The sequence below is a fragment of the Mixophyes fleayi genome, chromosome 8 (genome assembly GCF_038048845.1).
Source record: "Mixophyes fleayi isolate aMixFle1 chromosome 8, aMixFle1.hap1, whole genome shotgun sequence".
Lineage (NCBI taxonomy): Eukaryota > Metazoa > Chordata > Amphibia > Anura > Limnodynastidae > Mixophyes > Mixophyes fleayi.
In genome coordinates this window covers 31,491,902-31,513,928 of record NC_134409.1, presented here as the reverse complement: position 1 = coordinate 31,513,928, position 22,027 = coordinate 31,491,902, and the positions used below count along the sequence as shown (strand labels likewise).

Here is a 22,027-nt window from a genome sequence, read left to right as displayed (position 1 = left end):
CGAATGGGAGTGCTAACGGAAACCTAGAGGTGTTTGGCAGAATGGAAAGAAGGTCCATGAAGAAGATAATAATGTCTTCATGAGTGTGCTGCGGGATGCAGAATTCTTACTGAGGAATAAACACTTTGATAAGTTCTTGCTGAGAAATGAGCACTTTGGTAAATGCAGTGTGTATCAGGGAACAATCCTCAGGAGAAGAAAGTGAGTTGTTCTGGTAATGAACTGAACTCAGGAGTTGGTTTAAATAGGGAGCTCCCAGTGCCTATTGGCTGCACAGGTCATGTGAATGCAGCTGCCGGAGTATGGTTGGACTGGGAAGATTACCTGCCAGAATCCAATATGGCCACGCCCATGTAGCAGAACAGACAGAAAGTGTTTGTTTACAAATGGTGAAAGTGCTTAGGAATGCTGCAGGTGACCAGGAGAGGCCTGGATGGCTGTGATATGACACCAACGGACATGGTAAGTTGGACTAAGACCCCGATGTGTGACATCTGGTTGCTGGTCACACCGCCTCAGATGACTGGCCACACCCCTTAACACTATTTCCTTTGCCCAAATAATTTTCTTTACTTTGTGGGCCCCTCAGGCATGAGTCCGACACTGCCAAGCGCATTATTTCTGCTGGTAACTGTACATTGCTACCCTTGGTGTGTTAACGTTTTATAAACTTTGCTTTTATTAAATCAGCATGTGCAGATTTGCTGATTCACCCACAGATGCTTGAGATTATTGATATATTTTATTTATAAAGCTCTAAAATTTTACGCAATACTGTACATTGAGGGAATCATAATACAAACAAATTGCATACAATAGTAAAACACAGAAGGTAAGGATTCATAAGGTAACAGAATAACAATGAACTAGTCATTGTAGAAATGTTAAGATGGCGTATCTATAATAAGTAACTCAATTTATTCTGGTGCCAAAATTATGTTTTTTCCTCCCAATGAGGAGCTAGGCTTCATTGTGACTTCACTGCATTGGCAAGGCTTTGTGGCCCTACCCCCTGACAGGTGCAGTATTGTGTCACAAAGGCACCATACTGCACCTTTATGGGGATACATAATGGTCCAACAAGCAAAATACAGAACAAGTAAAGGTAAAATGACAACATAAATGCCATAATACAAAAACTTAAACATAATACATATTAGGCATGATACAGAACAAACAAAAGCTTAGTATGCCTAATATAAGCATGCGCCGGTGAATGAAATAGGAGCATACAGGAAGATAGAAGGAGAGATGAGTGAGAGGAGTGAGAGCTTACAATCTAATGTTGAGAGGTGAGGCTGAGACAAGAAGGTGGCCATTGTGTATGTATGTGGGTAGAGGCAGGCTGGTTGAGTGGAGTTCGGAGGAATGGTAGGGAGCATAAAGAATGGACTTGAGGGAGGTAAAGAGGAGTTAGATGAAGAGGTATAATGTAGAAATACAAGGGGATAGAAAAGGGTTATTATGTGTATGTACAGGGGTAAGAGTTATGTATATAGTCTGCTTTGTATTAATGGACAACATATAAAATTTGCCTGGCTCCTAAACTTGAAAAAATGTGTCAATCCTTGCTGTATGACATGAGGAATATGAGGAGTAAATGTGAGAGAATTGATTAACTTCTATATAAAACTGATGAATAAATAAATAGCAAAAAATAATATACTGCATGCAGCAGCATCACTATGTATTATAATGAACCCTCAAAACATCACACATTATTAAATATTGACACAGTTTGAGAGATGATTTAGGTAATGTTCGCAGTCAAATCATTTTCTGAAACTAAACCAAGAATAAAGAACACAAAAGACCTGTTGGTCTCTGAAGCAGTTAATGGGGGAATTCAATTTCCCCCCAAGTACCGCCGCGCTAAAACTATTACCGTTATTACGGTAGTTTTAGCCCAGCTTTCAGCTCGCAGCTCAGGGAGCTGCGAGCAAAACGGCAGGTGTTAAAGCTGCCGTAATAACGGTAATTATGCGCACTATTACCCCTTAGCTTGTACGCACCCCTTAGATTGTACGCTCCTTTGAGCAGGGTATTCTCTCCTCCTGTCTTCACCACTGTTAACTCTGCTCTCCAGCTACTTAGCCCTCCTCCTTGAGGACCCTCTTTCCCGCGTCCCCTCTCGCTCCCTCCTCTTCCCTCTAGGGGTCTCCCTGTCATCCGTGCCTTCCCTCTTGGATTCCGTCGTTGGCGGACCTTCCCCTCTCCCCTCCTCCGCCCCTCTAGCGGTGCTTTGAGCTCACTGAGTTACTGTGATTATTGTTTACTGTACTGTGCTGTCTCACCTCGTATTGTAATCTCGTTTGTCCCTGTACGGCGCTAAGGACACCTAGTGGCGCCCTATAAATAAAAATTAATAATAATAATAATAACTATTACCGTAATAACGGTAATAATGCGCAGGCCGTGTTACTTTTAACAGTAATGCGGCCAATTGAATACCCCCCAATGAATGAGTTAGACTTAATCACACAATATGTTCATACCTATTTGGATTGTTTTGGTTTTTCATTTTATTCCTAAATTTGTAAATCATTCTCTTTTATATTTGCTGTAAAGCTATACATTGCAGGAGGGATATAGCAAAGTTAGTGATGAAAATTCCGCATTCCATACAGGATAGATATATAAAACATACCTAGTAGTGACATATAATATTGGCCTGTATCTTTAATTCATATACTTTGAGAAACAGGTTTACTGTGTACTTTGTAGGAGAACGAGATGGCAGTGCAAGCTGTTGTGTTCTCTGTCTGATTAAAGGCACAGACACAGTCGACCCATATAACATTCCTTTGTCCATTGGCTAAATGTATTAATAAGGCAGCAGCGTGAGGGAAATAATTCATAATTGTATAATGTACTCTTAATTAAGGGAGTTGCACTTTTCACACTGCACTCTTTGGCTCTGAGTTATTAAGGAAAACACAGCATAAAAAAGGAGTAACTTTGCACCTGGGCAAAACCATGTTGCATTGGAGGGGGAGGTTGTCACGAGCCTCGGCTGTATGCCACATCCTGGCGTGAACTTGCAGCCGGGCATGTGCTTTAGGTTCTATACTCTGTTATTTTCCTTGTGGCATAGATTTAAAAGGATGTAGGGACAGCCTCCAACACCAGGGGGAGCTCTCTTATGATTTAAACTGGTTCACTTATATTTTTATACATGCTTCCTGGTTTTGTTATTACTTATGCTGGTTCTAGCTAGTAATTAATTAGCTGCCTCCTGAGGCTGATTGTCAGCCCTATCCTCCTCTGTCCTGATTGGGTCTTAGTGCTATTTAAGGCAGTGAGATCAGAGCCTCACTGCCGGTTATAGCGTGCTGTTCACAGTTCTGCTGCCTGCTTGTTCTCTCTCTGTTTGGCCTGTGACTGACTGTGACTGACTTCCCGTGTATGACCCTCGCTTGTTCCTGGACCTTGAACCTATTCTTCTGACCCTGACCATTTGCCTGGAAACCGGATTCTGCTCCTCCGCCAGTGCCCCTGACTTTTCGTTTGTCCCTGGATTCTGTACCTGTGCTTGTGACCTCTGACCTTGGTTTACTCTGCCTGAACCCTATGCTGCTGTCACTCCACTCCTGGGTTCTCCTTAGTCGGTATACGATTCTCGACCCTATGTCAGCCTGCAGCCAAGTCTGTCCCCACCACTAGGGGCTCCAGCCAACACCGGGCTTTTCAGAGTAGACTCCGAGTTTTATTGTGCTGGCTAGGGAGTTCCTAACAGAGGTAAATTTAAAATGTGGGCCAGATTTATAGTTGAGGTAAGTCATGTTCTAGATCATAAATTTCAGTGTAAAAATGAATCAAGTGTGTGCTAGATGAAAAAACAGCCAGTATTTAACTTATGTGCAACATTATAAACTAATTTGCACCTCTTGCATTGTAACATGATTTTGTCCAGGAGAAAATTTACTTAATTTTACCTTACTTTCCTTAATGACTGAGGCCCTTTAAGTGATCTCTGAAGTGCATTGTAGAGGAGGTAACCTGATAGTCAGCAGTGAGTGGACAAGTTGGGGAAGTGTGGCAAAGGAAATGTATTAAAATAAACTGGAGAACAGCCTCATGCTAATATATTTGTAATGCCCCGTGAGCAGGGCCGGACTGGGACTAAAAATCAGCCCTGGCATTTAAAGCATACAGGCCCACCTGTTGTGGGTTCCATGCACTATATTGTTGCACACTGATGCTGGTGCAGTACACGTTGCTGGTGCAGTACAACATGATATAGTATGAATGTGTGTGTGTGGGGGGTAATTATTTCTCTAAATAACCATCAACAATACATTGTTAGCACCCCCATTACATCAATAAATACCATGACTATACGATATTAGTACCCAAATTATAGCAATAAATAACCCCCCCACACACTCATACTACATTAAAAACAGCATCCAGCATTACCCCCCTACAGTACAGCAACCAGCATCACCCCACATTACAACAACCAGCATCACCCCACATTACAGCAACCAGCATCACCCCCCACATTACAGCATCCAGCATCACCCCCACATTACAGCATCCAGCATTACCCTCCACTTAACAGCATCCAGCATTACCCCCCACATTACGGCATCACCCCTACATTACAGCAACCAGCATCACCCCCACATTCAAGCAGCATCCTCTCCTACTTATTAGCAATACTAAGCCCCAAACACACTACAACATTGCAATCACCACACCACCCCATACTACAGCAATACCACCAATTATACAGGTGCCACTGTTTGAAACCAATGTTTTGCTTTTTTCAAATCTCCCACAAAATAGCAACAACAGAATACTTACACACATATAATTAACTGGTACCCTCTTCTCTCAATTAAATAGCAATGGCAGAATTTTCATAATTCATTTCACACAAAATAAAATTCTAACAAATATATCAGAAAAAACATAACTATTGAATGATCATTTGAACCCACATGGCAGCATTAAAAGTATTTCCATATACAGCAAAATGTCAGAGGAAAATATTTTTTTTACTACAGTAACTGGATATGCATCTTTTCTATTCATTTTAAATAGCACAGTATATAAATTAAGGGGGATAGAGGAGGTGGGTGAGAGATTATTGGATGTGATCCATCAGTTTGATTAGATAGGAAACATTTAGATTATTTACTTGGAGACGTCTACCTCCTTGACTCACAGGCAGGGCCGACAAGAGGAATTTTGGGCCTCGGTACAGCAATTTCTTTGGGCCCCTTTCATATTCAACAATGAGAGACTTGCCATTGGCAGAAGTTCATATTATGTCACACCATAGTGCACCCAGTTCATATTATGCCACATCGTCGTAGTGCCCCAGGTCATATTATGCCACATAGTATTAACCCTCAATTCATATTTGGCTATGCAGTAGTGCCAACAAATCATATTATGGCATAGTAGTGCCCCCAAATCATATACCATACAGTAGTGCCCACAAATCATATTATGCCACAATAGTGCCCACAAATCATATTATGCCAAAATAGTGCCCCCAAATCATATAATGCCACAATTGTGCCCCCAAATCATATTATGCCACAATAGTGCCCACAAATCATATTATGCAATACAGTAGTGCCCCCAAATCACATGATGCCATAGTAGTGTCCCCAATTCATTATGCCAATTACAGAAGTGCCCCCAGTTCAAGAAAGGATGGTCAAAAACACATTGCACATGAGAAAATATATGAATTTACCTGATTATGGCATCCTGTGTTCTGTTCTCCTACTGGGCGCGCTGGGCGAGGAGGGATCCACAGCTATCCGCTCACACAGGCAGTCGAGATCAGGGACAGAGGGCAGTGGTCGAAGTGAAAATTTAGAAGTGGGGGTATGGAAAATATAAGTGAATGGAGTATGAAGGCTTACTTTTTTCATTTTTTTTAACACTTGTCCCCTCTGTGCATTCCTATTCTTCATTACTACATGTTTTTTATGATGGCTGCATCCCTGACATTTCCATTCTTAAGATGTTTCTCTTTTTCTTTTACACTTTCTTTTACCTATGCCCCTGCACCATCTTCTCCTCTGTCCCTCTCACATGTCTCTCTGCACCATCTTCTTCCCTGTCCCTTTCACACAGCCCCCTACACCATCTTCTCCCCAGGCACTCTCACACATCTTCCTGCACCCCCTTTCCCCCTTGCTTTCACATACCTCTTCCTGTACACCCTTCCCCCATAGCTCTCTCACACCTCTTCCTGCACCCCCTACCCCCCTGGCTCTCTCACACCTCTTCCTGCACCTCCTACCCCCCTGGCACTCTCACCCTTCTTCCTGCACCTGCTTTTGTCCTTGGCTCTCTCATCCTTCTTCCTGCACCCTGTACCCCCTTGGCTCTCTCACACCTCTTCCTGCACCCCCCCATGGTTCTCTCACACTTCTTCCTGCACACCCTACCCCCCTGGCTCTCTCACACTTGTGACAGCCCCGCGATTCTCTCCCCCTTTCAGAAAAAAAAAATCCTTAGGGCAGAACTGGAAACTGTGTCCAGATTGCATGGCACAGTGCCAGTTTGGAAGGGCCGGCACACTTCCAGCACTGACAGAGGGAAGAAGCAGGTGAGGATAAGGGGGGAGGGAGCGGAGGAGCTCTCATCAGTCACGCAACAGAGGTGGCTGGTTCCTGGGGAGGAGCCAGCCACCAGGAAGCCAGTAAGTGTCGGACCAGCCCATCTAGCATTTGCCAGAAGTGCCAGATGGCTAGTCCGGCGCTGCCCCTGAGGCATGTGTAAGTGCATGTCGTTCCCCTTGTGTGTATGCCTCCATGCATGTATGAAAGGCTTAGCATGACGCAACATTTTTCAAAATTGACTTGGTTGTCCAGAAATAAACAGGAGAGAGAGCTTCATTGATGGACAAAGTTTTGAGTGATAACTGTTCAATTCTACAACGTTAATCTGTTTGGGTGATGCCAAGGACAAAATCGAGTTTGTCTGAGTTCCAAAAGGGGGTCTCTGAAAATCAGAGATGAAGAGTGTTTATAATGCTGTAGAGACTTGGTAATGTGATCTTGATGTCCTGCCTGTGTGTCAAGTAGTGTGAGTGTTTGTTCTGAGAAACACCAATAAGGATCAAATAAGCACTTGTCTGTAGGCAGGAAGGAGGTGAACTAGTACCCAGTATGAGTGATTAAGCTGAGTGACTGCAACAGAGTAACAGTCCTACTACATAAAATGTCAGCTCTTCTCTGAAGTAACTGTACTGCCTAAATTAACGAGGTGATCTGTGCTTCAGTGTGAAACTGAAAGTAGTAAAGTATGTCTTACATCTGAGTTCCCAGTATTGTGAGTTCCCAGTATTGGGTTCCAGCTCCATGTGCTTAGCTACAGGTGCCAGGTTTGAGGTAAGGTAGACTGGACCAGTCGACGGGGATCAGAAAGATCATGAGGTGCTGTCTCCCTTGCTGGCTGCTCCCAATCTGTCTTACTCTCAGCTTAAAAGTAGAATATAAGAATAAACAGGATCAGCTAAATTCTGCATCACGTGACCTCCCCTGCACAATGCTGCTCGGCTTTGCATGTTTCATGTACCTATGATTTTCCAAACAGGCCCCGACATTCCAGGATTCAGACAACAAATCAGCAGCTGAGTTCGAAAGCAGCAGCAACAGATAGGAGAGAATAACACAGTCCACAAAAATTCTTTTCCTTTAGCCCTTCTAATTTATTTCCTAACCTCTCTTACTCTCTCTATATCCTTATTTATTTTTCTTCCCCTATACCTTTTTGAATCTATCTCTCACCTTCCACCTTGTCCTGTCCATCACCCAGATGTGTTTTTACCTTCCATTTTATCCTCTCTCCACAGAATTTCAGGACAACAAGAATCAGCTTGAGGCACAAAAAGTCAGCGTCCAACCATTAACCATCATGTAATTGAAAACTTTACTTTCAGCTGATGTTTGCCAGAGACCAACTATTGTTTTTGTTCCACTACACTTTGCCCCCACATGCTGACCCCACCCTCTCTACTGGCATTCTTCAGTACTGGGGGATGCCATAGTATGTACTTCCTCTGGGCATCATGACACCATGCTACACTGCTGCACGGGCCCCAGTAGGAACTGGTGCCTTGGTAGCCTATTGGGTAATGCAACTCTGAGTTGAAGACGAAACATGCAGTCTCCCATCGAGAATTAGCAACGCGTACATATATAATAGAGGAGACTTAAAAGTAGAGACACATAAGAACAATGCTGCAAGGTGCTCTGAGGGCCTAATTCCACAATGGCTCTATGCAGAACACAGTTGAATACTTAACTACTGTCCTCATTTCTCTTACAGAAAAGCAGAAGAGCAATATAGTGAGTGGTAAACTACTTACATTAGCTTTTTTCACTACCAGGATGAAGAATTAATATTAAATGTGATTTGTCAACTAGACAGCTTATATTAAAAAGTAAATACCATTCACAGAACATTAAACTAAGCTTCATCTGCCAGTACATCAACCTGGGTTCTTGCAAGATAAAGTACATAAACAAACCTATAAATTAGAAATACTGGATTGAGAAATGAGAACTGTATACAAAATCTGCCTGGAGCTAAAGCTGATGGTGTTCAATGTTGGCAGTGATGAGAGCCTGTATATTGCAACCTGTACAGAGCCAGAGAAACTTAAGTTACTTCTGAGCATTGGCACATTATAATAATGGTTGATGGGGCGACTGTCTCATGCCCAGGGAAATAAGGGGCCCACAGGTTCAGCTCCACCAGGGCAGCCTGTTTTTGTTTCTTGTTTTTATTACCACTTTTTATAAAAATGTTTATTAGTATGGGGGAAAAATAGCCCTGATTTGCACAAGCTTTACAATGCAAACCCAGACCTGTAGAGGGCATTGATGGCCTTCATAGTGGCTAGCCGCTCCCCATGGACTAGACAACATATTAGATCTCCTGCTGCTGACAGTGGGAGTCAACCTGACTGACTCAGCTCCTAGTTTGCCAGCCTAAGGCAGGATATATTACAATTAGACTAGCTGATCATAATAGTGATAAGATCAAAACTGTAACTGCCCACCATCTCCTCATCTCCCCTCCTGCCTAACAAGCTTTGACATTGTCACCCATTTAACCTCCAAAATTGACAATACCCATCAAGAGTTCTCCGCCTGCCAGACCCCCACCTGCCTTACCCATACCCTCGGCCTCTTGTCAACCTATAATCGATTCTTTCAACCCTGTCTCCAGTCTGTGCCTTCAGACATCTATTCTGCCTCTACCTGCTTCCTTGACCCTATTCCTTCTCATGCTCTCGCTCTCTCAATGTTTGCCATCACTTAGCCCACCTCTTTAACTTGTCTCTCTCCACTGGTATCTTCTCCTCATCATTTAAGCACAATCTTGTCTCACTCATCCTTAAAAACCCTCCCGTCGATCCTTCCTGTCTTCCTAACTAATGCACAATTTCTCCAATGCCATTTGCCTTCAAATTACTCAGGCAGCTTGACTATAGGCATTGCGTAAGTTTTTCTGCTCTCACTTCCTCCTTGACCCTCTCTAATCTGGATCCGTCCCCTTCACTCCAGAGACTGCCCAGAACACCAAAGATCTTCTCCCTGTCAAGTCTAAGGGGCACATCTCCTTACTCATCCTCCTGGACCTCTCTGCAGCTTTCAACCCCTGGACCACATTCTTCTTCTATTGGCCTTCATGGCACTGTCCTCTTCTTGGTCACTTCCTTCCTGCCCCACCCCTCCTTCTCTTTCTAATTCCAACTACTCTTCCTCTCCTTTCCTCTCTCTCACTCCTCATTGGGATCACACAAGGCTCGGTCTTTGGGTCTTTGCTGTTCTCTCTGTACCTTCTTACTTGGTGAGTTTGTCAACTCCTCTGGTCTCATAGACCACCTCTATGCTGATGACACCCAAATCTACCTATGCTCTCCTTCTCTAACCTCTTCCATTCTCTTCTTTCTTATGTGTACAGCTGTCCCTTTGCTATCTCCTCTCAAATTTACCAACATTACATAAAGTTTAAAAGATGTCTAAAATTGAGCTTATAAACTTCCCTCCCTCTAGATTCTCCAAACCTCCCCAGATCTCTCTATCAATAAAACTGTGCTCTGCTCTGTCCTTCTGTCTGCTTCTTGGCTGTCATAATTGACTACACCATCTCCTTCACCCCCACATTCTCTCCCTTTCCAAATTCTGTTGCTTCCACCTTCAAAACATTGCAAGAAGTAGACCCTTCCACACCTAAGAAGATACCAAAACTCTCACCCACTCTTTCAATCTCCCACCTAAACGACTGCAACATCCGACTGTCTGGCCTCCCACTCACTAATCTCTCCCCATTTTAGTCCATATTCAAAGCCACAACAAGATTGATTTTCCTCTCCCGCAGCTCTGCTTTTGCCTCCCAGCTCTGCCAAACTCTTCACTGGCTTACATTACTTACAGTATACAATTTAAACTCCTCACTGTCTGCCACAAAGTTGTCAGCCACTCGACCCTCCCCCTACACCTCCAACCTAATTTCATTGCACACTCCCAAAATCAAAGTGTTTCATTCTGAACGCATTTGGACAAGGGACAGTATCAATGACATCTGAACTATTTATGGTGCTGTTTAACTGTGAGCAGCACACCCCCAAAACAAATTGAAAACAAATAAAAAAAATATGTATCTATCTATCTATATCTTGCTTTTAAAATGTGATTCAATCTAAACACAATTGTGTGAGGGACAGTATTACTGACTTCTGTATCACTAAGCAGTCAAAAAACAGGGAGCTCTTTGACTGTGAGCAGCACACCCCCACCCCCAAAAGTTTAATTCTTACTTTTAAAATCCCAAGTGTTTCAATCTGAATGTAATTTTGTGAGTAACAGTATCACTGACATATGAACTATTGATTGGACAAAATAGAGCGTGCTGTTTGACTGTGAACACACACCCAATAAATCTAAATATATTTAATTCTGGTTTTTAAAATCCAAGTGTGACTGTGAAGGCTATTGTGAAAGGGGCAGTATCACATCTGTATTAGTAAATGGCCAAAAGACAGGGTGCTGTGAATGACCTGGCATTGTGTGCTAGAACTACTATGTTGAAGGGATGAGGAGGAGGATAATGATGCGTAAAACGATACACCTACCCAGTTGGTTGTCACGATCATGTGTCCTTTTCTAGGGACTGAATAGCATTTTGTTTAACCTTTGGATACAGATGAAGAATTGCTGTAGGTAGAAATGGAATTGAGATGGAATTTGGAATAGTGGACACATGATCTGAATTAATTTGGTAAAACCTGATGCGTTTATAGCAGAAATTGGACACAGATCCAATGCTAACACAACTGTCATGGCTCTAGTGAGTCACTGTGTATACTAATTAATGTTTAATACAATGCTTATTCTTGGTCCACTTCTGTATAGAATTTTCACCCCCAGCAGAGTTAGAATGCCTCTTGGGAATCATGGATTGCATTCTGGAAGTCAGTTTACATTTGAAAATTGGATGGTGAACTACACACTAATAATGAGGACACTGATGATGAAGGTGTTGACGGTGAATATTGCATGAGGTGTCTATTCTGCTGCTAGCTGATGCTGGACTGCTTGTTACTATAAATGATTTTCCACCTTTTGCTGAACTAGTTGAATTAAATTGCTGCAAATTATGTAACAGGGAGAATGTGCCTAGATGTTCAATGTCTTTAGCTCTACTTATTGTGGGGTCACAAATACTACAGATGCCTTGACAAATGTTGTCTGGGTTGGGTTAAAAATATTTCCACATGCAAGAGGTGGATTTTTTTGTCTTTTGCCCAGTATGAAAAATACCCCTATCATGGTATGAGGTGGTACCACTGGTGGCTTCTTTACTTTGACACAATCATCGTCCTCCTCATTATTTTGTTCAAGTCCAACACATTCCAGCATTTTCAAATCCAGAATTATCCCCCACATCCTGTTGCATTTTAGCAAATTAAAAAGTAGCATCCTCAATTTCTATGTCTAAATCATCATCATTTTACTCATCCTCACATTTTGATATGGTTGTGAAATTTTGGAAGGTGTCTGCCCTATAAGTACAGTGTCAGAATCTGAAATGTCAGACTCACATATAGCTCTCAGGGACACCCTAAGACTCTGCTCAGAATTCTGTGAATGCCCAATTTGGTTTTCAGCCTCAGTGTTCTTTCCATGTTCTGATATGGGCAACAAGGTGGTGCATAGGAAGTTACAGAAGATGCAAAATTGTGTTGGGCACACTCTTTGCAATAGGCATTTTAGTGCATGTAACAGGACCATTACTAGCAAAACATGGTCAGGGTTTTGTTGTCCTTGCGGGCGATATTTGGAATGTCAGCTATTTTCACTTTTCAAGACAAATCACAACATTCATCAGTAACTTTTCCCTTAATACTTATATCAAGAGATGATGTTTTCTTTTAGATTGACAAAAGGTATTTTTTGATTTGGAGCACCTGTGAAACCACGCTGTGCGATTTTTGGATTTGTACGACTGAAGCATTAAGACACTTGCTATCCACTGTCCCTTTCAGTGAACTCTGAACTGTCATCATCTCGCTATCTTAGGCTGGGCACACACTACAGAAATTACCAACCAATGTGCTATCTACAATGATTGTACCAACGACTGAAGTTCTGATCAGTCGGCTGATTCATGTGTACACACTATACATGTTTTAAATGGTTTTTGCCCAACTCGGCGTTGGGGCAGCCAATATTGTCTGTCATAACCTTGTTTCAAAAGATTGTGACTCTGTACACTCTAAACTGATATATATCCTCCCAGCAGCAATATGCTCAATAAATTGAATTAAAGGGATACATTTCAACGTGAAAAAATGCCCACAAACAAGGATTCGAATAGGAAATACAATATTGCAATTCATTCTATAGTACATTTGTGTATTGTGTATGTTCATTTGCAACTGCACATTTACTATGGTTTATTTAATATGATGCCCACAATTGATCAACAGCAAGTTCATGGTCTTTTGCTTTTCGCTATGCAAGAACACTACAAGCACAGACCCCTAGGGATAGAAGGAGAAAGAACTTGATGGACCAAGGAGTGGTTGTACAGCGGAGGCTCCTTTTCACATATGCTCCTGCTACAGGATATTCGGGACAACCCTGATGACTTCAAGAACTTCCCGAGGATAAATGACTCCACAATCCAGGAGCTGCTCCAGCTTGTCACCATACTCATCCAAAAGTAGGACACCCATTTAAGGAGACACATACCTGCAGAGCAGAGACTGGTTGCTACCCTGAGATTTTTGGCCACTGGAAGAACACTGGCTGATCTTAAATACAGCACAGCAATTTCACCTCAAGCTCTAGGTTTGATCATACCTGAGACATGTGATGTTATTGTACAAGTTATGCGTGGACAATATATGAAGGTTTGCGAAAAAAATAGTCTGTTTTTTAAAAAATATTTTTTAATTAAAATAGAAACTAAACATATTATAAACTACACAAACAAAATATACAGTACAAAAAACTGTAGAGATGTATAAGCGCTGCTATTTACCTATATACTGATGGGATATGGAACCCGTCTCTGCGCATCAGAGATGGGCAGTTGGGAAAGATGGGAAAGCGGAATGAATATTTATGAGAATTGAGGGCAAACATTGATTAGGGTCTACAGGAGTATGAGACCCATCTCTGGTGTGCAGACCAGAGATGGGCAGAAGAAGGGAAAGCAGAACGAATATTTTAACTTAAATAGGGCACACAAAAAGCATATAAAAGAAATTCCCTCCATCATCCATCCCTCCATTATCACACTGTGCCCCTTCATTGTTACTTTTGCCCCTTCACAATATAATATGTGCCCCTTCCAGCGCTAATTGACAGTGAAATAATTGAGTACAATATGTATATGACAAACCTACTAAGCTTTACTTATTATAAAATCCCATTACAGGAAAACAAATGTGAATGCCAAGATATAAATAAAAGCAAAATCAATTGTAGATGCCAAGATACAAATGAATAATCACTAGCAGAATAAACAATAAGACACAAAGGTGCACAAAATGGGTTGGCACAAAAAATATGGAAATTGGAAATAAAAAAGAAAGAAAAAAGAAACAATAGAAAAATTGAACTGTCCTGAATCACTGAAAAATTGGTTGCTTCTAAATGTTTATATCCAGAATAGGAAGATGAGTACTTGCGGTGTTGCTGAGCCCAAATGTCAGATCCTCATGTTGGATGTCTCAGAGCAAGGGTGGTTGATCCGTGTGCTGCAAAGCGAAAACTCTGCTCTCCAACAGGAAACAGGAAGTAGTGTGCGTTCCACAGTGGAATGCACGCTACTTCCGGTTTCCGAATAATGTCCCGACCAGGCTCGTCTCGTCACTTCTGTGACTTTTTCAATATTTTTTTTCATTGCTGGCTCCCCCACCACCCGCTGGGACCACTGGGCCCTAAGCAAGTGGCTAGGTTGCCTAACGGTAAATCCGACCCTGCCCACATTGCTCTGCCACAGCAACAAATCCTTCTTTGGATAAGACAGCTGACTGTGTAATCAAAAGAGAAGGTAGACTAGTTAGTATGACAGTACATGCATGCATTGATTTAGCATTACAAAAAAAATTCTCTTACAGTTTCCTGTGACAGTAGAGGAATGGAAAGTTATTGTGCAAGATTTTGAAACACTTTGGAATTTCCCCAATTGTGGCGATGCCATAGAGGGCAAACATGTCAGAATTATGCCACCCTCAAAAAGTGGATCCTATTACTACAACTATAAAGGATTCTTCAGCCTTAATCTGATGGCGATAGTGGATGCCAACTATGAATTCCTATTTGTGGACAGTGGGAAAAATGGAAAAGTGTCAGATGACGGGGCATTGGAGCAGACTCCTTTCCATGACCAACTTAAAAACAATACACTTAATTTGCCTCCAAGAACCAAAACACAATTTGGACTAAATTTTATTTTTGTTTCAGATGAAGCTTTTGCCCTGTACCCCAATGACACCAGAGAGGAAAATATTTAATAGATTGTCAAGAGTGACGCGAGTTGTGGAAAATGCTTTTGGTATATTGAGCAACAGATTTAGTTTTCCATTCCACCATAAATCTGCCCCTAGACAAAGTAGACAAGGTGGTGATGGCTTATTGTGTCCTACACAACCATCTTGGGCGTAAAAGCTACAGAGCGCGCAGTGGACCTAACAATATGAAGAGCACTGTAGAAGTTGAGGAATGGTTGGGTTGACACCAATGGAGTCTTCCTAGGTGAGAAATTTCAGTAACATAGCAAAGGTAAATAGGGAGGCTTATTTGCAATATTTTAATGGTGAGGGTGCAGTCCCCTGGCAAATGGCATTTTGTATTGTATATGGATTCGCATTGTATGTTTGATTGTACACTTAATTATCAGGTAAATGTAAACAAATAGATATTTTACTGATTAACAATATTGTATGTTTTACTTACTGTGCCACTCACTAGTATGTTGTCTGTTTCTAGAACTTCAGGTGAGGTACTACTGTCCATCTCCATGTTGTAGGTAGACTGTCTTGCTGTTTCTTCATGAAAAGCAGGAGATCAAAATAGCACAACTTGGGCACATAAACATCCTCAGCCCCTGCCTCTGATTGTTTGGAGGCCTCAATCTTATTAAGTTCTTTTTTGAATACAGAAAGAAAGCAGTGAAGTATCATCATTACAGTTAATAGGAGAAAGCAACCAAAATTTTGTTTGCACCAGTGTCTACCTCCATTTTGAGAAATATCAAGTGAGGAAGACAGAGAGTGTTGGATGTTATATGCGTGAGAAATATATACCTTTCTAAAGGAAAGATTCTGCAAGTTTTATGTTTTTACTGCTGACTTTTATGCTCTGCCAAGCCCAGTGATTCAAGTGAGCTGTCTTATTTTTTTTAGTTATCTGAATTGCATATATGTTCCTTGTTACTGCATTACCATCTTATTGCACAATTTCTGTATTGCACTGTTTGAGCGAATTTAAGTGCATCAGCAGCCTAAGTTTATTGAATAATGTCTGTGTAATTAGAGCATGGTATACGGTTCCTAGTAACAACTAGCGTTTATACTGATAAGTGGACCTGAGGTAACTCTTAATTTAATAACCTAGAAGGCGGGTAAAATAGAGGTACTCTCTATAGTATAAAACGCTGTCTATATATTTTATATATATAAATATATATATTTCTATATATCTATATCTATACATATTTATATATATATTGCTGTTGTGCTAATTTCATTGCACTGGAAATTCTGTTTAATATGCTATTTCACTTGACCCATTTATGTACATATTGCAAAGCAACCTTCTCATGAAGAAACATATTATTTTATATAAAAGTTAAAATATTTAGTGGTTCTCGCACTTCAGAAATAAATGTGCCGGTGTGGATTCTAAAGACGATCCTGAAGTGCCACTATTTGACTTGTGTGTCTGAGGTCATTGATAGGAAGTGGGTAGTAGGTTCCCTTAGACTCCCACTGGTGTTGCAGGTTTCCTGGACATATGGCGAAGACGCCACGGCAATCTGACTAAGGTGGAGGAACTGCATAGGAGAGATAATGGTGAGAGCTACTATTCTACTACAAGCCCCTATTACATAGGTACACCTGGGAAAGGTATAATAAGTTGTTTTGTTGAGAAATTACATTTAACCCTTCAGTGCTATAATCACACTTTGACAGGAATGATCCTAGGACCTGTGAAAATGACTCTAATATGCTGGCTTCTCTTATAATTAGACCTACTTGATGCACTGTGTAACAGTTTGCACATTTATCTGTTTCTTGTATTGTTCCCATGAGGTGAAAGGGGGCTCTATATTGTACAAAAATAAGACGATCAGTTCAGAGATTTCACTGTGCATTGGGGACCCCTTCTGTCCAATATGCTTTAGGGTCTACCTGGCTTCTCCACGATTTTGTGATACTTGATAATTGGTAGGGAGACCCTTGCTTACAGGGAACCCTTGTAGCCCCTCTTCAGACCGGAGTTTCCCGTCCAGTGTCATCCAACTATAAAAGCTGCTGTACTGCTAACCTTTCTGTAAAGAAGGGGTGAGCCTATGAGGAAGACCCCCAGAGTAGTGGGTGAGCACTCCTAAAAATATATTACAAATAAACAATGACTTCACTGCTGCACTGACTCCACTTCTTAAAATAAGGGATGGCATCTAAATACACCAATTTTTTTTATGTAATAAGTTTTGTTTGTATTACCTCCAAGTGATACATAATTTGTGACAATCACACAAAAGTGACTGTTGCACTTGTAAGGCTAAAATGCTACTCTGGCCCCATTATAGCTGCTTAAAAATCTTCTCCACTTAGGAGATAATTATTCTGCATTGGGTACTTTAGATCCTCAAATTAATTTTATACCCATGGACTCCACATTGTGTCATTGTAGGGCACCGATATCTCTAAATTGTTAACCTGCCGCAGCACTGCAAGGCCTAAATAGTGTTGTAGCCGCTGCCACCTCAGGCCCTATGAGTTCCGTGACTGGCAGTGCGCAAGTGCTATAATACTCCCTTACAAGAGCTCCGGTGAACAACCACCTCACTGAGCAGAATCTAAGGCCTTACACTCCATGACTGAGAACCTTTAGTCACTGTGGATCCCTTGCGTTCCTACCTCACCCACCGAATGGCCGTCTATGGCAAATTGGTGTGGCAACTTGATCTGGTTGGACACATCCACCAGACAACAACCAGCAGAACTGAAACCTAAACATACAGAGAAACTAGGGACTTAAGCCCAGGCAGGACATGGCAGAGATAACCAGGCTGGGCCAAGGGGCAAAGCTAGACCAGGACCAGAGCAATCCCCAGAAAAGACTCTGGAGTGAATGTACAAAATTTCATATAACTTATTATACATACTCACCCACACAATCCTGCATCCTGTTGCAAGTTCACATCAGAAATTTACAAACAACATGGTCAAAGCTTCAGTTTCTAGTCATTTGTCTTCAGGCCATCGGTCAGAGAAGACTTTCTTATTATCCATTTATTTTTTAACTGCTTCATTATTATTGTTGATATTACAAGAATTGTAATCCAAAGATCTAGATTCTTTTAAACCATAAGAATCACATGTACATTAGAAGGGGTAAAACCATGCTGTCACCCAGTGGCCACATGTGAAATAACAGGCTGTGCTACCACTGTTAAAAAAACTTATGAAATAAAAGACTGTTGGTTAAGAGAACTATTCTGCTCCTCAGTTACAGTCTGAATACATACGTCTCCAACCAATAAGCTAATTGGTGCCCCCAGTAACTGAAAATGACAATGTCCCTTTAACAATGGTTGCTTAATTATTTCATGGGGCACCATGGCCATCAATAACCTATTCAGTATACCTTCTCTTCTAGCTCACCAGTAAATAAGTACTTTCACCTTTGCAACCTCTACCTGCACAAAACCTCACTGGGAAGGATAAGAACGGACACACAAAAAACACTTTGCAAGTCTGAGAGTACACTGTCCCCAGTACTTAAAAATCACAAACTAAGAGCAGAGTCTGACACCAACTTGCAGATTTCCCCAGCAAATTCAACTCCCCCAGAGAGATTATTTGAGAGTTTAATTTGTCCTCTAATAACAGAAATGAGATCAGGGAGATTCTTTCATACATTAAACCACTCCCAACAAAACAAGATCTCCAAGAAACTGAATGAAAGGAAGTGGCCGCCATTCAGAGTGACATATGTCAATCAGCAGATTGTCTCACCACATTAGAAGAAGGAATGGAAGCTACAGATCACATGGGCTTAATCTTAGAGAAGTTATCTCCTCACAAGCAGCTGAGTCAACATTTCTAAACGTCATGTTGTAAGACCTGCACAACAGAGGATGCTGTAATAACATCTGCATGAGAGACCTGCCAAAGGACATTCCACTGTTTTGCTTGATAGACATATTGAAAAAGATCTTCAAAATGTTCCTAGACCAGGACCTGAATAACTAAATTTCCTTTGACAGGGTCCACAAATCATTGAGACGAAGCTACATGGTGTCATCAGCAGTCTCCACTACTTCATGCAAAAGGATGAAATTCTCAAGAAGATGCATCAACTTGATGGAATCATCTTTAACAGAGACAGAATACACATCTGTTGTGGGATACATTACAGCAATGAAGAGTCTTAAAATCTCTTACAGAAGAACTTTGTATAAGTAACCTGAAATACCACTGTGGTCTCCCACTTAAAGTACAAGTAACCTGCAACACGGAATTAGCCACACTTCACACATCGCCTGATTCAGATGTCTTCTGCTCAGTCCTGGAAATACAGAAAATGGACCTTCCAGATTGAAGAGATCTCTCACATCAGATCAAATTCTCATAGTCTGTGCCTATCATTTTCAATAGCAACAGTTTAAATAATAATAAAAATGACTGTATATTTCTGCATTGCAATAAAGACGGCTATATACCTGCATTACCACAAAGATTGTGTTATATTCGTGCATTTTGTTTTGGTTTGCAACTGATCCCTGCACTACCTTAGAGTCACAAATATAAAGTGAAGTCTTCCAATCAGTAGTCAGAGGGAGACACACCTGAACTACATAACAGATCAGAGTAACAAGCAGACAGCAAAGCAGATGAAAACCTAACAAGTACAACAATAACAGCTTCTATTTGTTTCACATCTACACTCACTGCTTCATCATGAACAGTGTGTACTTTCTGGAGAAGATTATTGATCCCAGTTTGAAACAAAGCAAAAATGATAAATACTGTAAATGTTAAACAAGAACTGCAAATGACAAGCCACAAAAGTTCAGAATTCAAAGTTCAAAATTCAAAGTTTTAGGCATCTCTACTAAGGAATAATTCAATGATTACGCTTTTTGATGAATATTTTGACTGTGAGATATTTATTCCAGTATTCTACCAAAAGGAAGCTGTATCTGTAAGATAAAAAAAAGTCATTGTACTAAGAAATAAGTAAGTTATTTACTGTGGAAAGGATACATTCCAAAAACATACTAGTAGGTTTATGGGCTGCTTTCAAATTGACCCTAGTCTCTCTCTCTCTCTTTGTATGTTAGGGAATTTAGACTGTAAGCTCCCGGGGGGCAGAGACTGATGTGAATGAGTTCTCTGTATAGCACTGCGGAATTAGTAGCGCTATATAAATAGCTGATGATGATGACGATGACATATTCCCCGAAATGTAAACATTTGCCAGTTCATGAAGGGTATGTATGTATGTATGTGTGTGTGTGTGTGGGGGGGGAACATTCAGTCATAAAGTGATTCACCTAAAGTTATTACCAATACTGAGTGGGTGGGTTTAGTACAGCATGGTCAGGTGTGTCTCGGTAAGTAGAAAGCACTCATTTCAAGTGTTTCTCCAAATCCATCACACTACATTTGTACCTTGTATAAATTTAAATGGAATTTTCAAAAATGACAAATTCAAATATCAATCTCCTATTTTTTTTAACTAGTTGATTTTGGGGAGCCAAAGCAACATTTGAATATATTTCTGATTCACCAGAGCTGTTCAGAGTACACAACACAATCCATTTTCAAAATCTAATTGTATTTTGTGGGTTTAGTTACATTTCAATAATAGCCTAGTACATACCAAAAGATGGCAAACAACACCATTGCAATCTCTATGTTACAGAGAAAAGGGTTAAAAACATATAGTACAGTAAGGGTTACAAATATCAGTACATTTTTAATATTTACATTTAACCTTAAATGGAAAATTGTTGGCACACATGTAATGTCTACTTAGCTACTGCCAACACATTATAAAGGATTATTTCTGAGCTTTGAATATGTCGTTGGTTTGGACACATACCAGCATATGATGCCATGTTCATGACTGATGTCAGGGACTTTTAATACTATAAAAACAGGAGCTTTTACTGGTTGTCACATACACTGTGTGCTGATCTCAACAGACTGCAAAATGTTTCTCATCACACTGCTCATGCTGGTTGGTGCAGCCCTCTGTAAGGATGGTGGTATGTATTTAATAGGAGTAAAACACCAACTTTAATTAAAACTTTATTACTTACTTTTTTAATGTTTCTATGCTCTCAACTGTGAATGCTATTTTCTGTTTAACTCAGGTACAAAATCTGCATCTGATGACATAAACCATATGACAGATACATTACATGTAAGTAGTACTGTATTTCTATGAAATATATCAATTGCCGTCCAGCATTAATAGATAAAAAGGAAAGATATTACTAATATATTAATAACTAAATCAATATGTGGTGATAATGGGTTTCTGCTGGTCCAAGACACAAATATCAATTAGATTTTTTTTCCTTCTGTAGACTTGTGTAAACTGCAAAACTATATACAATGTTGTGGATCTTGTAAATAAATTGGTTAGATTCATGTGAAGTCACAGGATTCCTTGATGCACTGTATTTGGCTGTCTCCTATGTTCTCTCCTACTTATATCCATCTCTGTTCACTCGTTGTACCTCATTTATGAAGCACACTGGATGCACACAACAAATAGCTTTGGTTTTGAATGCCTAGATGATCCACACTTTAAGATACACGTCTACTCTCAAGAGCTGACTCTATAAACTAGAGGTTTGCCTAGGATTGTAGGAATGGAGAGGGAATGTGAAGATGTGCACTGTGCAAAAGTATAAACAGTCCAATCTCCCAGCACTTTAGAAATATCCCTTTCAAATTCACTATCATGAGGAAGGGAGTCAGGGAGGTTACAGAAAGAAAGAGATATTGGTAAAGCAAATACATTGGTATTAACTTCAAAACATGAAAACATGTTGCCTTTGGATTTTTAAGAACCTGGTACAGATAGGCAATAACAAAAATGTCATCACAATAACAATATTAAAAAAATTACAATCTACATCATAAGAAATATCCAGCAGGTAGAAAATACATAAAATTACTTATTTACACCATATATTGCACAAACAATGTAATGGATTTAACAGTATTAAAATTAGAGAAATACTTTATTTTTATATTAATAACATTCTCAGTCATTATACTTCT

The 22,027-nt window shown here is 40.6% G+C and overlaps 1 protein-coding gene across 6 annotated transcripts in view; it reads left to right on the top strand.

The window, feature by feature from the left end:
- Positions 1-20,876: 20,876 nt before the first annotated feature.
- The window catches only part of LOC142099143 (uncharacterized), a 59,220-nt gene continuing 58,069 nt past the window's right edge, over positions 20,877-22,027 (top strand). For 2 of the 6 annotated variants that reach the window (XM_075182319.1, XM_075182315.1), the window contains exons 1-2: positions 20,878-21,000; positions 21,109-21,158. In XM_075182319.1, the coding sequence (XP_075038420.1) occupies positions 20,946-21,000; positions 21,109-21,158 (105 nt within the window). In that variant the 5' untranslated portion in view covers positions 20,878-20,945. Of the gene's footprint in view, positions 21,001-21,108; positions 21,159-22,027 lie in introns of all 6 variants that reach the window. The other 4 variants (XM_075182318.1, XM_075182317.1, XM_075182316.1 and 1 more) reach the window with 3 other exon arrangements.